At 36.2% G+C, this 21,349-nt stretch overlaps 1 protein-coding gene across 1 annotated transcript in view; it reads right to left on the bottom strand.

The window, feature by feature from the left end:
• Positions 1–20,401, bottom strand: part of N4BP2 (NEDD4 binding protein 2) — a 57,008-nt gene extending 36,607 nt beyond the window's left edge. Inside the window, exons 1-5 of the mRNA XM_065877776.1 lie at positions 20,176–20,401; positions 15,042–16,179; positions 11,337–11,461; positions 8,651–8,739; positions 3,693–3,769 (exon numbers count right to left, since the gene is read on the bottom strand). Coding sequence (XP_065733848.1) covers positions 3,693–3,769; positions 8,651–8,739; positions 11,337–11,461; positions 15,042–16,179; positions 20,176–20,401 — 1,655 coding nt within the window. The remainder of the gene's footprint in view (positions 1–3,692; positions 3,770–8,650; positions 8,740–11,336; positions 11,462–15,041; positions 16,180–20,175) is intronic.
• Positions 20,402–21,349: the final 948 nt, after the last annotated feature.

The raw sequence follows: 21,349 nt of genomic DNA on the forward strand, positions 1-21,349 counted from the left end.
AGGTGAGATTAATAAAAAGTACAGAGAGAGACAGCAAGAAACAAGACCAATTATATGAATACCCAAAATAACTGTAAAAGAACTAAGCTTATCAATTAAAAGCCAAAGATAGAGTGAATTTTTTAAAACCCAGCCATACTGGTTATAAGAGATACACCTAAAGACAAAGATACTGAAAGGTTGAAAGGAAAAGTATAGAAAAAGAAGTAACACTCAAATACTAACTAAAAGAACTGGTATAGTTCTATTTATATTAGACAAATTAGATTTTATAACAAAAGTTAATATTAATAAAAGAAAATTACTAGACAAGGATAAAAGGTTCAATTAGAGTGATATAAAAACCTTAAGCTTATATGTACTTCAAAAAATATCCTCAGTATATTTAAAGCAAAAATGGGCAGAATTATAAGGAAAAACTGACATAATCAACATAATAGAGGGAGATATCAACACCTCTCCCATAGTACATTTTCTCATCCCTCTCTTAAACATTAATCCATCAAGCAAAATTTTCTGAAAAGTAAAGCTACAGATGCGAGCAAAAGAATAAGCATGATTTAATGATATATTAATATACTATAACTGTTATACATTCTTATCAAGCAAATATGAACATTTATAAAAATTTGACAATGAACTAGTAAAACACATCTTTAAAAATATCAGAGAATTAGCATCATACAAACCGCACAATCTTACCTACTGCAGTAAAGTTGAAAACCAATTTTTTTGAAAAGATAAATTTTAAAACCATCTGTTCCAAAATTTAAAACGTAGCTCTAAACAACCCAAGGGTTAAAGAATTAAAGTAACAGTAATGCAAAATAGAAAATAAATGATAAAAAGAAGATATTATATATTAAAATTCTAGGGGCATCTAACATGATACTTAGGGAAATTTATAGCATTAAATGCTCATATTAGAAAATGACCTAGGGCTTCGCTGGTGGTTCAGTGGTTAAGAGTCTGCCTTCCAATGCAAGGGACACAGGTTCAAGCCCTGATCCAGGAAGATCCCACATGCCGTGGAGCAACTAAGCCCGTGCATTACAACTACTGAGCCTGTGCTCTAGAGCCCGAGAGCCACAACTACTGAGCCCACATGCCACAACTACTGAAGCCCATGCGCCAAGAGCCCGTGCTCCCCAACAAGAGAAGCCACTGCAATGAGAAGCCCATGCACTGCAACGAAGACTCAATGCAGCCAAAAAAAAAAAAAGAATAAACAAAGCAAAATAGATTTTTTTTAAAGCAAAGAAAGTAGAATAAAAGAAGCAGAAATGAATGAAACATAAAACAAACTTACAATAGAAAGATCAACAAAGCAGAAAGATATCTATTTGAAAAGGCTAATAAAACATCTGATCTCGGGCTTCCCTGGTGGCACAGTGGTTAAGAATCCGCCCGCCAATGCAGGGGACACAGGTTTGATCCCTGGTCCGGGAAGATCTCACATGCTGCAGAGCAGCTAAGCCCGTGTGCCACAATTACTGAGCCTGCACTCTAGAGCCCGCGAGCCACAACTACTGAGCCCTCGTGCCACAACTACTGAAGCCCACATGCCTAGAGCCCATGCTCTGCAACAAGAGAAACCACAACAATGAGAAGTCTGCGCACCACAATGAAGAGTAGCCCCCACTTGCTGCAACTAGATAAAGCCCGTGCACAGCAACGAAGAACCAACACAGCCAAAAATAAAAACAAATAAATAGGGCTTCCCTTGTGGCGCAGTGGTTGAAAGTCCGCCTGCCGATGCAGGGGACGCGGGTTTGTGCCCTGGTCTGGGAAGATCCCACATGCCGCGGAGCGGCTAGGCCCATGAGCCATGGCCGCTGAGCCTGCGCGTCCGGAGCCTGTGCTCCACAACAGGAGAGGCCACAGCAGTGAGAGGCCCGCGTACCGCAAAAAAAAAAAAAAGCCAAACAGATAAATAAATAAATTTATAAAAACAAAAAAATCTGATCTCTGCTAAGAATAATCAAGAAAAAAAAAGAAGATACACATAAACACACTAGGGTTTAAAAGTATAGATGCAGCAGAGATGTAAATGGTAAGAGAATACTACAAGAGTTTTAATAAAAAGTTTTTCGTTTTATGTATTTATTTATTTAATTTATATTTTGGCTGCGTTGGGTCTTCGTTGCTGCGCGTGGGCTTTCTCTAGCTACGGGGAGTGGGGGCTACTCTTCGTTGTGGTATTCAGGCTTCTCATTGCGGTGGCTTCTCTTGTTGTGGAGCATGGGCTCTGGGCACGTGAACTTCAGTAGTTGTGGCATGAGGGCTCAGTATTTGTGGTTCACGGGCTCTAGAGCACAGGCTCAGTCGTTGTGGCACACGGGCTTAGCTTCTCTGCAGCATGTGGGATCTTCCCGGACCAGGGCTTGCACCCGTGTCCCCTGCATTGGCAGGCAGATTCTTAACCATTGCACCACCAGGGAAGTCCCATGAATGGTCTTAGTAAATTTGAAAACTTTGGTGTAATGGACAAATTCCAATGGAAACTTCTCACAAAGAAAACAAAGGATCCAGACAGTTTCATAAGTAAATTCTATCAAACATTCAAACTTACATAAACTCAGAAAACAGAAGAAATACTTCCCAACTAATCTTATGAACCTAAAACCATGATACCAAAACCAGGCAAGACAGGGCAAAGAAGAAAAAACTGTAAGTCAATCTCACTCATTCATACAGATGCAAAAATCCTAAATGAAATACTAGAAAACCAAATCTAGTAATGTATCTAGTAATGTATCAAAAGGATAATAAAAAGGAATGAAGTACTGATACATTCTCCAACATGGGTGAACCTTGAAAACATTATGCTAAGTGAAGATGTCAGACACAAAAGGTCACATATTGTATGATCCCATTTATATGAAATGTCTGGAATAGGCAAATTGATAGAGACAGAAAAGCGGATTAGTAGTTGCCAAGGGAAAGGGGAATCGGGAGTGACTAATAGCAAATACAGGGTTTCTTTGTTGAGGTAATGAAAACGTTCGTCAATTAAACAGTGGTGATGCTTGCACAACACTGTGAATATCCTAAAGTTAGGTTGTCCTTTATTTAGTACTGACATTAGTTTAAATTACCATGGAGAAAATACCCTGACCAAAATTAATTTAGGGCTATCTCTAAGGTAATACAGAGCACAAAACAAAATACACTGTATGTCCATGTCCTGAGTTAACATTTTTATCCAAGTCAAACAATCAGAGAAAAAAGTATAACCTTGGGGGGAAAGCAGAGTGGGTAGTGAAAAACCTCGACAGCTACCTTTTCCATTTATACCTCCTCACTTCCGTCCAGCATTGTGAGTCACTATGCAGCTACAACAATTTGTCCCTGCCAGTAGCACACGGTTCAGGTTTGCCAAATCCTAGAATCTCTTCTAGTTTCAGATATTGACATTATATTATTAATAAGTAATAAAGTACTGACTATATAGGACAATTGGAATTTTTCTGACTGTTAATTAACAATTCAGGAACAGAAAGACAAATTCTTCACAAACTGATAAAAGAAAGCCTATAGGCAATACAAAATTTGTTATTAATTTTTAAGTGGCGAAGCCGCAATCTAATACATTTTGTTTCGTTCATTATTTACAAGGGGAAAAAAATCTAGATGGACTTTCTATCACTCTCATGAAATTAAAAACACGTTAGATAAACTCCAAGTTTTACCTTGCAAGTTCCTTTGGTTTGAATTTCCACCAGGTATCCGGTTCCCGGAAAAGGACTTTATATTTATGTTTTTGAGACTACATACAAAAAAGACAAATGCATTTTAAAATAATTACTTCCATGAAATTTAATTCATTGTTTCCAAATTCACAGCATGTTAAAACTGAAAGAACCTAAAAGATTATCTAATCTTGATGAGTGTGTTACCTGGTAAAATACACAGTCTCTTTGATCCAGCAATGAACTTCCAGAAATTTATTCTATTGATAAAAACTTATGTCAGAGTGCAGAAATATATATACAGCAGGATATCCAGTTCGCCATTATTTGTAACAGCAAAAGAATACAAACAACTTAGTGTCTATTAACATGGAACTGGCTAAAGAAATGAAGATACAGCCATACAGTGAAAATATATACAATGGTTTTAAAAATACTATATGTGTTAATGAGAAAATGTTCTTAATATGAATTGTTAAGAAAGTAAGATACAGAATTTTCACTTGAATAAAAAAGGATTAGTCACACATCTGTATATGTATAAAAACTTCTGGAAAGTTTCTCAAAAATACTATGAAAAGCACCTACTTCAAGGGGATAGGACTTTAGGCATTCTTTTTTATGGTTTGAATACCTACCATAAACATGTACGACTTTTGTAAGTTTAAAACCATCTTAAATGACAGCTCATTCTATTTTTCAAAACTCTAATATGGCTGTAATCTAAAAGCCAAGCCCTATACTTGTGCACTAGACCCATCTTCTCTATCTCAAGGGTAACTGAGTTCAGCAACTCTCCCCTCTGAGGCATGATTAATTTTTCTCTCCCTGCTGAATCAATCTCATCACATTCAGTTATCTCTCCCATTTTACTCTAACCCCTCATCCCCTGACAGCTATCTCCCCATTTTCCTACTCCCATTGCAGGAAAACGTCTCAAATAATAACTATATTCTGTCTCCAATTCTTCCCCTTCTAGCCTCTCAAACCCACTCCAACTGGCTCCTCCATTGAAACTGGGCATGGAAACCATGAATTACTTCCACATTGAAAAATGCTACGGTTAATTCTCACTCTCTTGCCTCTCAGCAGCACTTGTCACAGTTCATCACTCTCTTCTTACACTGTTTTCATTACTATTGCTTTTCCTACTCCTCCAACTGGGTGGGTGTTCTCAGTCTTTTTTGTTAGTCCTTCCCTTTCACCCAGACCTCTTCTCACAATGGAATGGCCCAGACTTAGTCCTTGGTCTTCTACTCTTGATCCACACTCACTTCCTCAGTAATTATCATGCCACTCCTTGGCTTTAAATATCACGCATTAGGTAATGACTCTCAAATATATATTGTTAGCCCAGAATTCACTCCTGAACTCCAAACCCACAGATCCAATTACCTATTAAACAAACTTAACACAGTCAAATCTAAACTTCTGAAATTCATTACCTCACACCCACCACAAAACTATTCTACCTGAGGACTACCCTGGCAGTCCAGTGGTTAAGACTCTGCAGTTCGATCCCTAGTCAGGGAACTAAGATCCCACATGCTGTGCAGTGTGACCAAAAAAACAACAAAAAACTATTCTACCTGAATTGAACCCTCTCCATCTCAGCTGATGACAACCTCCAGTTACACAAGCCAAAAATCAACCTTGATGTCATACTTAATGCCTCTCTTTCTTTCACATCCACATCAATACAAGAAATTCAGTTGGCTCTACTTTAAAAATATATCCAGAATCTAATCTCTACTCACTATCACCTTTACTACTACGATGTTGGTCTGAACCATGTGATTTTTTACTTTAATTACCACTAAAGCCCTCTAACTAGTCTCCCTGCTTCCATTCTTCCCCACTCATAAGTCTATTCTCAATGCTGCACTACAGTGATCCTTTTAATAGTCAGATCATGTCACTACTCTGCTCAAAACCCTGTTATGAACTGAATGATTGTGTCCCCTCAGATCCCATATGTGGAAACCGCCATCCCACCATGTGACTGTGTTTGGAGATAGGACCTTTATAGAAGTAATTAGGGTTAAATGAAGTCAAAAGGTTAGGGCCCTAATCTGTTAAGATTAGTGCCCTCATAAGAAGAGACACCCTGGGGCTCCCCTGGTGGCGCAGTGGTTGAGAGTCCTCCTGCCGATCCAGGGTACATGGGTTTGTGCCCCGGTCCAGGAGGATCCCATATGCCGCGGAGCAGCTGGGCCCATGAGCCATGGCCGCTGAGCCTGCACGTCTGGAGCCTGTGCTCCGCAACGGGAGAGGCCACAACAGTGAGAGGCCCGCGTACCGCAAAAAAAAAAGAAGAGACACTGGAGAACTTGCTCTCTCCACCATGTGAGAACACAGCAAGAAAATGGCCACCTGCAAGGGAGGAAGAGAACTCTCACCAGAAACTGACCCTGCTGGACCTTGATCTGGCACATCTAGCCTCCAGAACTATGAGAAAATTAATTTCCTCTTGTTGAAGCTACCCAGTCTATGGTATTTTTTTTATGGCAGCCTGAGCAGACTAATGTATCTTCCATGTCACCCAAGGTAAAATCCAAAGTCCTCACAGTGATCTATGTATGAGCCCTTACATAATCTGCCCTACCATCTCCCCAACCACCATTACATCTCTGACCTCACCTCCCACTATTGATCCTCTCAGCTTTATGACAAGATGCCAAAGTGGTCATTGCTATTTTCTGTCATTCTGACGGAAAAGTCCAAAATTCAACCCAGACACCAAGGTAGGTAGTGACACCTGTAATGAGCTTACTCACTTCCATCTCCTCACCTCAGCAACAAATTTCATACAAATGATTCAAGGCCTGGCAATAGCCCAGGTCTCTAATTACCTAAAGGGGTATCATACAGCTGTTAGGATCAAATTAATTTTAAATTCATGCATACACAAAGAGAAAAAGAGAGACTATCAATTTAAAGACTTTTTCAACTCCCATATCAATAGGCAAACCTTAAAAATATGTTACATTACTTAAGAGGATTCTGACTTAGGTCAACCTCTATGATAGCCTACAAGGGACAATATTGCTTTGCCATATATATACATACATACACACACACACACACACACACACACACACACACACACACACACACACGTTTTGCCAATTGCCACTAAGCATATTTGACTGCTCCCTATTTATCTCTTACTACTTTAGCTACTTTTGTAAATGACAGTCAAGATGATAATAGACTGTTTACTCTATTCCACTCCTCTACAGCTTTCATTATCTTACTACCAAAAGAAGCAAAAAGTGATCCTCTTCTCTAGAATAATTCCTTCATCTACTTCTTTATGAAGACAAAAGCATTTGCCATCTATGATAAGCAGGAGTCCTTTATACTTCTAAGTAGAGTTGCAAAGAGTCAAGGAATCAATACTGGAAAAATAGCTTCATATTTTTAATCATTATATAATAAAAAAGGGGAAAGAAAACATTATAGAAGGCTGAAGCCTAAACGAAAATCAGAAACACAAATTCAAGGACTTCTTTGTTTTCTACATAGGAAAGTAAAGTGGTTTTTTTCCTATTTTCATAGGAAAATAAAGAACTTTCTAAGATGAGAGCAGGAAGCTAAGAAAAACCTACAGAGGAGTTAAGTAAGGTTAAGGGAGAAGCAGGTCCCAGTGGTGAATATATTAGTCTAGAAACTAGAAACTCCTAAGGCCAGAAAGCAAACTGTGCGTGATTTTAGTGCTCTCAATGCACTAAAATCAAGTCTTTGTTCTCTCTACTGCCCTGCACAGAAGTAAAATCTCACTTGTTCAAAGGACACAATTTTCTTCAGAAAAGTAAAGAATCATACCTTGTACTTCAAAACAGTACAAGTGCACTAGGCACAGCAATGGGGGTATAAGTTGGATGTGTTAAGAACATAAATAAAAAAAAAAAAAAAAAAGAACATAAATCAGCAAGTACAATATTTACTAACTAAAGAAACAAACTGAGCTTCAATGTGCCAGATGTGCTAATCTTGGGGTAATAAAACAAACAATACCCATACTCACAAAAGCTTCACTCATCAATTTACTCAATGAATATATATATTAATTATATGCCAAGCATAGTGCTATATTCTGGAGATTCAATGATGAAAAAAATGATAGGCTTACCCTCAAGAAAAATGGATAGCTTAGAGCTAAATTCAGCCCATCAGCCAGTATTTGTACAACCTAGGAGTTAAGAATAGTTTTTGTGTGTGTGTGTGTGTGTTTATCTTTAAAAGGTTCTTAAAAGAGAATATGCAACAGAAACTGTGGCCTGCAAAACCTAAAATATTTACTATCTGGTGCTTTCTAGAAAAAAGTTAGTCAACCCATGGCCTACTGATAAAAACCGTGTGCTTAATACTATGACAGAAGTAAGCCAGGGTGCCAGGAAAGCAGAAAGAGTGCCCAATTCAGCTTTTTAGTAAGTGAATGAAAGCTAACTTCCTGAAAAAGCTGACATCAAAGCTGGACAAAAAAGGAATCCAGCAAATTTGGAGAACTGAAAATAGCTGAATGTACAGAATTTTGAATTTCTCAGAATAGCAAAATTTCAAAAGAAATTTGGGGACTAAGAAAGAACCAGCAAATTTTGATTCTGCCAAGTAAAAGCAATAAGAAAATGGTTGTGTGTGTGTGTAGACACACACATACATACACATAAATACACACAAACATAAAATTATAATTTAATACCACTATCTTTTCATAAAAGACATCAAAAAACAAAAACAATCTCAGAATTTAAAAACTGAATCTCAAAATTTGAAAACTGAATAAATTTAGTCTTATGGAAAAACTATTCCTATTTTTCTCATTTTGCTAAAGACCAGAGAAAGCTCAGTTACATACAGTCCAAGGACTGTTTGCTTGAGATTCACTTGTGTAATTAACATCCCCCAATAATTTCAAACCCACTATTAGACTTATGACAATTCATGGTACAAACCAAAGCAACATATGGCTTCATTTCCCATGCCTGTAGATTTGTATTATCTATTATTATAGGAGATACCTTCTTCTCAAATGCTTCTTTTGCTGAAATACAAACAGAAAATGAGAAATCACTTTTAGTAACAATATTAAGGATTATCTTGATATTTTAAAAATCTGATCTTGTTTTCATAATTTGAAAATCATAGATATGTGCTAATTTTATTCACAACTCTATTTCTAAATACTACTTTTGAATATATAAAAAATTAAAACATAGGGAAATAAATAATAAAATTATAATCAGAGAAATTAAATAAAAACTGTCTGATTTTAGTTTGACGTGCATGTTACATGTATAAATAGCATAAATGGGGAAAAAAGCTATCATTAAAAACAATATCATACCATGCTAAAAGCAACATGGTATCCTGGATAAGATTCTGGATACCATGAATCCAGAATCTGGATTCTGGAACAGAAAAGGACTTTTGTAGTAAAACTAAAATCCAAGTAAAATCTGGAGTTTAGTTAATAGTAATGTACCAATGTTAATTTTAATTTCTTAGTCTTGACAAATGTACCATAGTTATATAAAATGTTAACATTAGGGCCAAATGGGTGAGGGGTATAGAGAAAGTCAATACTGCCTTTGCAAACCTTTCCATAAATCTAAAATTATTCCAAAATAAAGTTTAAAAACAAAAAATATAGGCAAACACGCATACACATGACAAAAAACAAGATGTCTTGATTTGAAATAAACAATTATTATATGTCTTGTGCAAGAGATTTTCTTATAAATCTGCCTTTTTTCCCAAGGAATTAGACCATTCAGGGAATTAATGATGAGCCACAATAAATAAGCCTTACAAGGAAAATATTTGGAAGTTTTAAAAGTTCTGTATACTCTCTCATAACTCAATAATAAAAAGACAAATAATTCAATTTAAAAATGGCAAAAGATTTGAATAGAAAGCTCTCCAAAGGAGATAAACAAGTAGCCAACAAGCACACAAAAAGGTGCTCAACATCATCAGCCATCAGGAAAATGCAAATCAAAACCACAACATGATACCACTTCACACCCACCAGGATAGCTATAATCAAAAAGATAGATAATAACATGTGTTGGTAAAGATATAGAGAAGTTGGAACCCTCATAAACTGCTACTGGGAATGTAAAATAGTGCAGCTGCTTTGGAAAATAGCTTGGCAGTTACTAAAAAGGTTAGACATAGACAGGCATGTTCATAGCAACATTATTCATAATAGCCAAAAAGTGGAAACAACCCAAATGTCCATCAACTAATGAATGGATAAACAAAATGTGGCAGATCCATATAATGGAATATTATTCAGCCATAAAAAAGAATAAAGTACTGATACTTTCTACAACATGGATGAACCTTGAAAAACGTTATGCTAAATGAAAGAAAGCCATTCACAAAGACCACATATTATATGATTCTACTTGTATGAAATGTTCAGAAGAGACAAACCTATAGAAAGAGAAAGTAAAGTAGTAGTTGCCTGGGGCTGGGAGAGAGTTGGGGAGAAATGAGGAGTGACTGCTAATGGGTATGAGGTCTTTCTGGAGTGATAAAAACGTTCTAAAATTGATTGTGGTGATGGTTGTACAACACTGAATATGCTAAAAACGATTTGATTCTTATCTCATTCAATAAAGCTTTTTAAAAAAAGAGTTCTGCCAATTAATTTCATATCATCATTGTTGCGGTTGTTGTTATAGAAAGGGCACACTGAACTACGGCTAAGCACTTTTCATTCTCATTTAACCTTTACAAGAATCCTGGGGGTTTAGTATTATTAAGCCCTTTTACAGAGGAAGACACTGGGTCCTGGAGAATATAAATAACTTGCACAAGATCACACAGCTAGTAACTGGCAAATCCAAGACTGCTCTTCATCACATCACACTGTTTATTTTTGTGTTGGTATTCCTGAGTTTTCACTTCAGTATTTAGTTCAAGAATGAATATAGAAAAATTTAACAATGTCTAAAGATGACAAACTCAAGAATAGCCTTCACAGTGCATTTATCGTAAAAGAAACACTAAGTGAAATATTGTCTATATGTCTTAATAAGAACTTCACACATAAAACTCTATCCATAACTAAACATTTCATAATAAAACCATCTTCAGTGAATAGACAGTTGCACTAATAAAGAAATTAAGGTTTTACCTATGAATCTCCCTGCAGATTCAGTTTGAGGAGAGTCATTTTTACATTCACACTATCCTCTATAAAAATTAAGCCAATCTAGGCAAGACGAGTGATTAACAATGCAAATTCTATTTTAGGAAACAGGAACCAGAGCCAGAAAACTGTAACCATCTTGAGCTATTCAGAGACCAGCACAGAAAATCTGACTTACTATACTTCTGCAAGATAACCCACTGACTAAATAAAACTTAAACATGTTATGCAACGTTCTAAGCTATTCTATAAAACTTAGCTCATTTAATTCTCATAACAACTCTATGAGACTACCTCTTTCACTTACTATGTAACATTAGAATTGTTATAATTTTACCTATATTATATATAGTTATAATTTAGAATTAAAGATAATTATAACTTTTAAAAGTTATACATCTCTCAAAATACAAACACTAAGTGGATTTTTTTCTTTATATTCCTCTTAATATTACGCATCATCTGATGTCTATTCTTACCACGATTCTGGTTCCATTCATGTGCTTCTCCTAAGTATTTTACATCAAACTGGTATTGTCCATTTATGTAAAAATAATCATCAGTACTAAGAATGACTCCACTTGGATTATCCTCTTGCAAAGTCCTGTGAATGATAAATGTAATTATTTTAATTCATTTTTCTTCTATTTAAATTCTCTCTCCTAATTTTTGCAAGGTCATAATCCGAATTAAAAATTCAAGTATTGGACTTCCCTGGTGGCTTAGCGGTTAAGAATCCACCTGCCAATGCAGGGCACACGGGTCTGATCCCTGGTCCAGGAATATCCCACATGCCGCAGAGCAACTAAGCCCATGTGTTGCAACTACTGAGCCTGTGCTCTAGAGCCTGCGCACCATGACTACTGAATCCTGCGCGCCTAGAGCCCGTGCTCCGCAACAAAGAGAAGCCACCGCAATGAGAAGCCCGTGCACCGCAACAAAGAGTAGCCCTCACTCGCCGCAACCAGAGGAAGCCCACGCAAGGTAAAGAAGACGCAACACAGCCAAAAATAAACAAATTAATTTTTTTAAAAACCGACTTAAAAATTCAAATATTATTATTTAAAAGAATGAAAATATTTTATTATTCAAACAAATCACACTAGAGGGACTTCCCTGGTGGTCCAGTGATTGAGAATATGCCTTCCAGTGCAGAGAATGCAGGTTTGATCCCAGGTCAGAGAACTTAGGATCCCACGTGCCGAGGGGCAACTAAGCCTGCGCGCTGCAACTACTGAGCCTGCGTGCTCTGGAGCCCATGCGCCACAACTAGGGAGAAGCCCGTGCATCGCAACAAAGAGCCCGCGTGCCACAACGAAAGATCCCGTGTGCCACAACTAAGACATGACGCAGCCAAAAATAAAATAAATAAATAAAATATTTTTTTAAAAAAATCACACTAGAAATCCTCTAAGCAGAAGTTTGACTCCCAGGTATACTGACCTGAGGCAAGGCTACTTTGCTTTATATACTATAAAAGTTTGAAAATTAACACATTTTAATTATCAAGAAAACCAGACAACTGCAAATGCTTCAGAACTCTTATCAGTCACAGGCAATCCCCTCATCTGGTCACTCGATACACACTGATCTACCTTACCCACTCTAAGTGGAAGGTCACTTCCCATTAGGTGAGTACCTTGATATTCAACCGATCTTCAAAAGTAGATGAAGCTCTTTGTATATTGCCATAAACTTAGTATGCCGAAAACATCCAAAAATATAATGTTAATAGACTATTAATTTAATCTGTTAAATTATACAAAGTTAAGATAGTTTTGCAGGGCTTTTCTGACATCTCTTTCTTTTGGCCATGCTGCGCAGGTTGCAGGGGATCTTAGTTCCCCAACCAGGGATCAAAGCTGTGTCTCCTGCAGTGGAAGCACAAAGTCTCAACTACTGGACCACCAGGGAAGTCTCCCATCTCTCTTTCTTGACTCTGGAATTTATCTTCTATGTAATTGAGATACGTGCAAAAACTAAGCAAACAGAATCCACAGAGACATAACAATGCTACCCTCTTAACCATTTGTAAAATATCACCATTTATCCTCTCCCAAAACATGTATAAATATTCCTGAAGTTAAAATATACTTTTAAATTAATTTTTATTGTAGTATAGTTGATTTAAAATGTTGTGTTAGTTTCAGGTGTACAGCAAAGTGAATCAGTTATACATATATCCACTCTTTTTTTAGATTCTTTTCCCATATTAAAATATACCTTTTGAATTTAATTTTTATTAGCATCTACTAAGTGCCAGGCACTGTTTTAAGCACTGAGCATACATCAGTGAATAAAAACAACAAACATTCTTGCACTCATGGAGCTCACATTCTGGTGAATGCTCACTTGATCCCACTTCTTAAGACTCCTACATTTACCCTCTTCTCCTTTATCTCTAAGTCTTCCCCTCTGACACTTTAATTCCTCTTTTCCCTTTAAACGTGTATACATCTCAGCTATCTTTTAAAATTTTAACCACACTTTAAGGACCCCTTTTTCAACTATTACCTAACTTCTCTCCTTCCCTTAACTGCTTTAGTATAAATGCTTTTTTAAGGTCTTAAGGTCTTCCACTTTCCCAGCGCAACAAAATTGTTTTTCAAGATATCCATTCATGACCTTCTTTCCAATAAATCCAAAAGCTGTTTTTCATCTTTCATTTTCCTTGGGCTTGCATGCTAGCTTAATACTGTGGACTGTTCTCTCTGAGAAAACTCAGCTTCTATGTCTCTGTACTTCCCAGTTATTTCTCTCTATTCATTCAAAAATTATTAGTAAGCTCTGACTTTGTGACACGCACTTCTTTCTCTTCCCAATTGCTAACTGTAGCTGCCTCTGGCTCTAAGGCCTCTGAAACCTAGTTCTTCAAACAAATGTCACAGCACTATTACTTTTTAAGGTACAACGTTTTGTTCCAATCTTTCACAAAATGCAATATCATAACTGACTGTAATGTCTATAATATTAAATTAAAATGTTTTTTATTCTTGTGGTCATTAAATCAATGAGAAAACCTATGTCTATAGAAGAATATACTTATTAGTGTATGAGTAGAATATGTGGAAATTTATTGGGAAATAAATCCACACTAAGAAAGGACATTAAAAAAAACAACTGAAGGGCTTCCCTGGTGGCGCAGTGGTTGAGAGTCCGCCTGCCGATGCAGGGGACGGGGGTTCGTGCCCCGGTCCGGGAGGATCCCGCATGCCGCGGAGCGGCTGGGCCCGTGAGCCATGGCCACTGGGCCTGCGCGTCCGGAGCCTGTGCTCCGCAGCGGGAGAGGCCACAACAGTGAGAGGCCCGCATACCGCAAAAAAAAAAAAAAAAAAAAAAAAAAACTGAAAATGAGCTCATCAAGGTATACATGCATACTCACTAATGCTAGATACACCCAGGATCAAATAGAAAAGACCCAGCTAAGAATAGAAGAGAGCAAAGAGTTAAAATTTGGAAAAGGGAAAAACTGGCAAATAAAATATATTAGATGTAAATATTCTGGAATTTAAAGAAGGAGGGTAGGAGAAAACTTTGAAAACAACACTCTTTAACAAGTGCTACTGAAAACACAACAAAGCTGCCTCTAACCCTGACTCTAGTCTCTCACACCAAGGCATCCACAACACTCCTTGATTACAAAAGGGACATAGATGGGTATTTGAGATAAAACAACTGAGAGCACATCTTGCAAGAAATAAATCACTGAGAATTTGAAGTTCTCTATCAGTGGTTCATCCCATGTTCTTTCTTCAAACATACATTTCTAAAACCTTATTTAACAACATGCTACACTTCCAAATCTCCAACTACCAGTAGAATTCTTGTGTATAAGACTTCCTTGAATTCAAAATCAATTATGGCCCTTTATCTCTACAATCAAAGCTGAATTCATCTTTCTCCCACTCAAATTAGTTCTCTTCCACATGAACTTATTTCTGTTGATTTCACAAGTTCACAATCTTGGAATCATCTTTAATATTTTCCTCTATTCTGTCTCTCAAAATATTCTAAGATGAAAGAATTCAATAAAAACTTCTAGAGAAAACAGTGCTATTAGCTACAAAGTTAAAAAAAATTAGTAAACATCTCTATGAACTAAAAGTATTCCACATATTTATGCTCTTATAAATATTCAAGTTCATGCATTACACTCTTTCTTTAAACTCAATTAAACCTCATACCTTGCCAAAAAAGATTTTCCTGATCCCGGAAGCCCTCTGAGAAGAACAAGAACTAGTCCAACATAAGATGATGTCTTCTTTCTTACAACCTGAGAAGCTGGAGTTTCTTGTACCTGATAAGCACTTGTTCCCTCTTTATTTCTCCATACCTTTGTTGGGGAAGTATGGGAAATAATCGGCGGTGGAAATGTATAGTTGACAGGTCTCCAGTGTGCAGCTGTGGTTACAACAGGAGCTACAAAGCCATGGTTTCCTTGAAAGAGGTCAAAAGCAGGAATCATTGGATTCCACATTGGTGGAGGGGGAGGAGGAGGCAGCAGTAGAGGGAGAGGGGTAAGTACTGGGCAGTAGTTCACATCCTTCCCCTTTGGTGGCAGTTCAGTCTGTTTGTGTGACTGGAAATTGAATTCTTCAGAAGGTACAAAAACATCAGGGACAGAAGATTTCTGATCTCCACCTGTACCTAGTAAACCAAGCCCCAGATTTTGCACAGTAAGGTTTAAAGGCGCCTGAAGTTCGTTGGCATCCAAATCTACAGGGGCTTGAGAGAACTGAGTCTCAACACACACAGATTCTAAAAGCTCTTTCTGAATTTGGTTACTACAATCCATCGTAGTGTCATTTGCTACACTTAAAGGACTACTGAGAAGAGAATCTTCCAATGCCAATGTGTTATCCTTTGTAAAAGTTTTGGACTCATTTGAAAGTGAATGTGAAGTTAAGGAATTTGAACTTAATGTAGAGGCAGAACTCTCTACATTTTCACTGTTCAAATCCATATTTTGGGTAGAAAGAATGGGAGTCGTACTACTTGAATCTGAATTTATAAATGCACTCGGGTTACTAAAATTATTAACATCTCGCAAAGGCAAAAACGAGTATGCATGGTCATCAGGAGAAGAGTTCAATTTCTCAAAAGCATTCTGTATTAAGGAATCTAAGTCTTCAGTTAGCTGCATGTCCAAAAATGAATCCATTTTTGAATCTTCATTCTCTTCTTCAGGAGGACACTTTTCCATTATTTCACATCCCACTGCATCTACTTGGTTCTCAGAAGCAACGAAGCTTTTTGAAGGCGATTCTTCTATTTTAGCGTCAGTGGCTGATAATTCTAATAGACAATCCATGGCATTTTCAACTGTACAACAACAAGAACGACAACAAAATATATCCGTATGTATTGAAAACAGTAAAATATAATTTAATTAAAATCTACATAAAATTATACTAGAATTCACATTGAATGAAATACAGAGAAATTTATAAATATTCAAGTAATTCCTTAAATTAATATTTTACTAATATATCAGCCTGTATTAGTGAAAGGTTTAAATTATGAAGACACGCAATGTTACTTTCAAACAAACAGTAGTAAACTAGGCTAATGAACTGCCATCAGGTAGATATTCTCTGATGAATTTACTGATTAAAAGTAAAAATATCTGTAATTATATACATTAGGGTTGTTTATACAGATCCTAAAATCAGTTGATTTACTCAAAAATACTAACCCACTGCATGTCCTTTTAAGTATGAAGTATTTTAAGTACTCTCCTAGTAAATGTAATTTGTATATATGGTCCATGTTATGAATTTCACTTAATACAAAAAATATGTATGAGCATGTACTACGTATCAGACATACTTTGTACAAAGATGAATAAGACAACTTTTAACTACACTCAAAGGATTTTTGCAGTCTAATGGAGGCAATTACAGATAATTACGTTAGAAGACAATCACACTATAATATAGGTTAAATAATGCACACTCTTTATAATATACAAATGCCTTAACAGCCTTATAGGAGAGTAAGGAAAGATTTCACATAAGGTAATATGTGAACTGGGAGTCGAAGATCAAAAAGAAACTTGTCAGACACAGAAGGGAAAGGCAAAGCCAGTCTTGAAAACACAAAGCATGTTTAAGGTATTAAGAGAAGTTTGTTGGAATGCGAGTACAAGTAGTATGGTGGGTAAGAGGAGATAAAACTGGAAAGGGAAATTGGGAAGGGTCCTGTATTTCATGGTAAGAAATATCAATTTTATTTTCTAAGGGAACTTGAAGGGAAACTACCTGTCATAGCATTTGGGCTAGATGCTTTGTCATCTCACTGAATCTTCAAATTATACTATGAGTTACAGTATTCCTAGCACATAGATGAAGGAAATGAAGTTCAGAAAGTACATTAACTTAGCCCAAGTCACACAGATATTAAGTGACAGAGCCAGGACTGGTATGTCTGACTCCACTGCTGAGCTCTTTCCCTTATAACATAAATACAGAGCCATTAGAATTGTTAAGCATCAGAAATTTGAGGCTTTTTTATATTATTTTTGTGTTTTATCTTGTTTTGTTTTATGGAAGATAAATGTGGAAACAGCACAGCACAGTAGGTAAAAGCTCTGGTCCGGAGTCAGAACGACATTTAAATCCCTACTTGCTGGCAATAACACTTTGAACGAGCTACTTAACTTTCCTAAGCCTTGATTTCCTCATCTGCAATGTGTGGATAACAAAAGTACCTACCTCATAGTGTTGTTGTGAGGATTAAATGAGATAATCCATGAAAAAGGGCTGTGCACAAGGACTGACTGGCACCTAGTAAGCACCCAAATTATGTTCCCTTAAGAAGAAAAACAAAGAGGGATTGGAGGGGGCAAGCCTGACAGAGAGACCAGTTAGAAGACTATAGCAATGCTACAAAAGCTAGAAGCCCTAAACATAGAAAAAAGAAAAAAGAAAAGGAAAAAAAAGCAAATATAAGAGGTATTTCTAAGAAAAAAATCTATGTGATAGAAAAATCACAAAAGAAAAAAAATCAACCAAAAAAATTAATGTGTATATAATGAAAAAAACAGTATTAAGTAAAAATAAGTAAAAGATCAAACTATATCTATATAACACAAAAGAAAAGTTCTTTCACAGAATGTTGAAAAAAATTAAAACAATGGTATAAAACAATGAAAAGCACATGAACAATTCACACAATACAAGAATTAATAAACAATCATACACAAATATATTCAACATTTCTCTTTATCTTAAATAAAATAGCATTAAGAAAAGGTAAAATCTTATTCCTAAAATCTTAAAATAATACCACTCAATGCTCAAAAGGCTGTGACGAAACTCCTATACTTATACAGTGCTGGTGTCATTACAAATAGGCACACCCCCGTTTTTTTTTAATAAATTTATTTTTTTAAGTTAATTTTTATTGGAGTATAGTTAATTTACAATGTTGTGTTAGTTCCTGCTGTACAGCAAAGTGAATCAGTTATACATACACATATATCTACTCTTTTTTAGATTCTTTTCCTATGTAGGTCATTACAGAGTACTGAGAAGAGTTCCCTGTACTATACAGTAGATCCTTATTAGTTATCTATTTTATATGTAGTAGTGTGAATATGTCGATCCCAATCTCCCAATTTATCCCACCCCACCCTTTCCCATGCTGATACCATATGGCACACCTCTTTAGTAGGCAATTTAGCAGTATGTTTCCAAGAGCCAAAAACTGTCCTAACCCTGTGATAGAAGAAAATAAAACTTTGGGACTGAGAAAAAGCCAAAAGACAGAAAAGTTTATTTGTACCAAGATGTTCTTTGCAATATTAATTATCCATGTAAAACTTAGTTATAATTAAATAAATTAGAGCACAACAACCCAATGGAATATTAGAAAGCTATTAAAAATAAATACAAAGACTACAGCCAACACTGAAAAAAATGCTTATGTTAAGTTTAAAAAGTAGAATATACAATTTCATCAATGTTATTATTCAAACTACTCAAAACATCAGTATTTATTATGAACAAGGTGTAGAGAAGATCCTGGAAAAGAGAAATGTTTTTTGTTAGGATGTAAGGGTAATATATTTTCCTTGTAATTCTTCATTGCTATGTCAGTGTATGTGCAACAAATAAAGTTTAAACACATCAAAATTAGGAAATAAATGTTGAAGCCACAAGTAAAATTGTAAACACTATCATTTCTGAGCATCATGTGGACTGCTAAAAACTGGTTTTCTGTATACATATCATAACAGGATAGATAAGATATGCTCACATCACAGACCATGGAATGTAAAAAAAATGGAAGTTTATCACATTACCAAAACTCCCTAAACCTAGAATAATTTTATCTTATACTAATCATGGCCAATAGCAATACTAAACATCAATATTTAATTTACTCATCAGTCAAATTTGATATGTATGGCTGCAAACATACATCTAAACAATTTATTACAAGTCATTAATAACTTACTATACTGAAGACTTTATCAAAACAAACCAAAAAAACGAAAACTCAACCTTCACTGAAAAAGTCCTATGAGGTACATACTATTATTATTCTCCTTAGCAGATAAGAAAACTGAAACCAGAGAGCTTAAGTGACAGAGCTGGAAATCCAACCTAGTTTTCTTGACTCCAAAGCCAAATTTTTGAAACCACACTACTCTATTAGCCTCAATTCTTAATCAGCTCTCATTTCCACAATTATAATTACCTTTTCACTCAAAAAATATTTACTGAGATCCTACTGAGTCATTTGGTATTTGGGGGCTTGGAGACACAACAGTAAAACAAAAGATTTTTAAATCCCTGTCTTTAAGGAGCTTACATTCTAGGTCAATGGTTCTTAACTGGGGGATGATATTGCCCCCAGGGGACATAAGATGATATATAGAGGCATTTTTAGTTGTCACAACAGGGGTAGCAGGGAGGAATGTGCTACTGGCAGCTAGTGGGTACAGGCCAGAGATGCTGCTGAACATCCTACGATGCACAGGAAAGCCCCGCACAACAAAGAATTATCTGGTCCAAAACGTCAATAGTGCCAACCTATTCTAGAGGGAAGATAAAAAGAAATAAAACATAGAATATGATATCTACACATACATCTTACACTTACAACTGTACATTTCTTAAAAGAAGAAGCTAAGCTTTATTCTTCTTCATATCCCTTGTAATACCCAACTTATACCTTGCCCGCAGCAGATATTCAAAAAATGATGAACAAAATAGAAATAAGGTAGTCATTTTCTATATTACTACTGGTCATAGCATAGTACATGAAATCTTCTTATAAGATGCAAAGGGTTCAAACTAAACTTTTTCTCACCTTTGAAATCACATTCAGAAAGCATCAAATACACTACATCAGGATCCAGATCAGAAAACATCTCTGAGATACTGGTGAAGAGTTCTTCCTGATCAACTTTTGTCTCACACATGGAAGGAAGAGTAGTGGTTGGCTCCTCATGACTAGCAACACTGGATACAACTTCCTTAGAGTTTGTAGTCTTCCGAAAAGGATTTCCCCCAAGATTTTTCCTTCTCCTTGGCATTCTGACTTCCAAAACTAAAATGTTTCCCTTCTCTTATTTAAGACGTTTGATATTTAAGTCATACCTCAAAGAAAATAGGGTTAAATATCTTGCACAATCCAGCAGTAATAGGACCTAAAATAGAAAGCGAGTTGAAACACTCAGACTATAGTTATATTTCCATGTCTAAAATCGGAACGACATCTTTATTTAAGAAAGTACCATCAACTCTGGTGGCAGCAAAGCCAAAAAGCAGTCAAACAATTTCTCTCTCCAAAATATTCAAGTTTTTCAGGATTGAACATGTTAAAAATTAAGATATTAACAAATGCAATATATTTTCAGAACAATGAGTACACTGTTTTAGTACAATTATTTCATTTTTAAAACAAAAACAGTATTCATAATGAGAATGCCTACTGAACACCTATTTGGATGTCCAATAGGCATCATAAGCTTAACATGTCCAAAACTGAGCTCCTGATCACCTACTTCATACCTGTTCTTCCTAGTCTTTCCTATCTCAATTAATGCAACTCTATCCTTCCAACGGCTCAGGTCAAAAACCTTGGAATAATCCTTGACTCCTGTCCAGCCCCCATCCAATCAGTAAGCCAATTTTGTCAATGCAACCCTCAAAATGTATCCAGAATACGATCATTCCTCACCATTTCCACTGCTACCACAGCGGATTAGTATAAAAGTCTCCTAACTAATCTCCTTGCTTCCATCCTTGCCCCTTCAGTCATAACAACTAGAGTGACTCAGTTAAACCACAGGTTCAGATCATGCCTCTCTTCTGCTAAACTATCCACTAGCTTCCCATCTCATTCAGGATAAAAGCCAGAGCCCTTAAAAGGGCCTATAACACAGACACTTTTTACTTCTGTTCTGTCATCCCTAATCCTCTTTCCCTTGCTCATGTCACTCCAGCCATACTTCGCCTCCTTCTTCTTCAAACATCAGCCA

Source organism: Phocoena phocoena, chromosome 5 (genome assembly GCF_963924675.1).
Source record: "Phocoena phocoena chromosome 5, mPhoPho1.1, whole genome shotgun sequence".
In the NCBI taxonomy this organism is placed as follows: domain Eukaryota; kingdom Metazoa; phylum Chordata; class Mammalia; order Artiodactyla; family Phocoenidae; genus Phocoena; species Phocoena phocoena.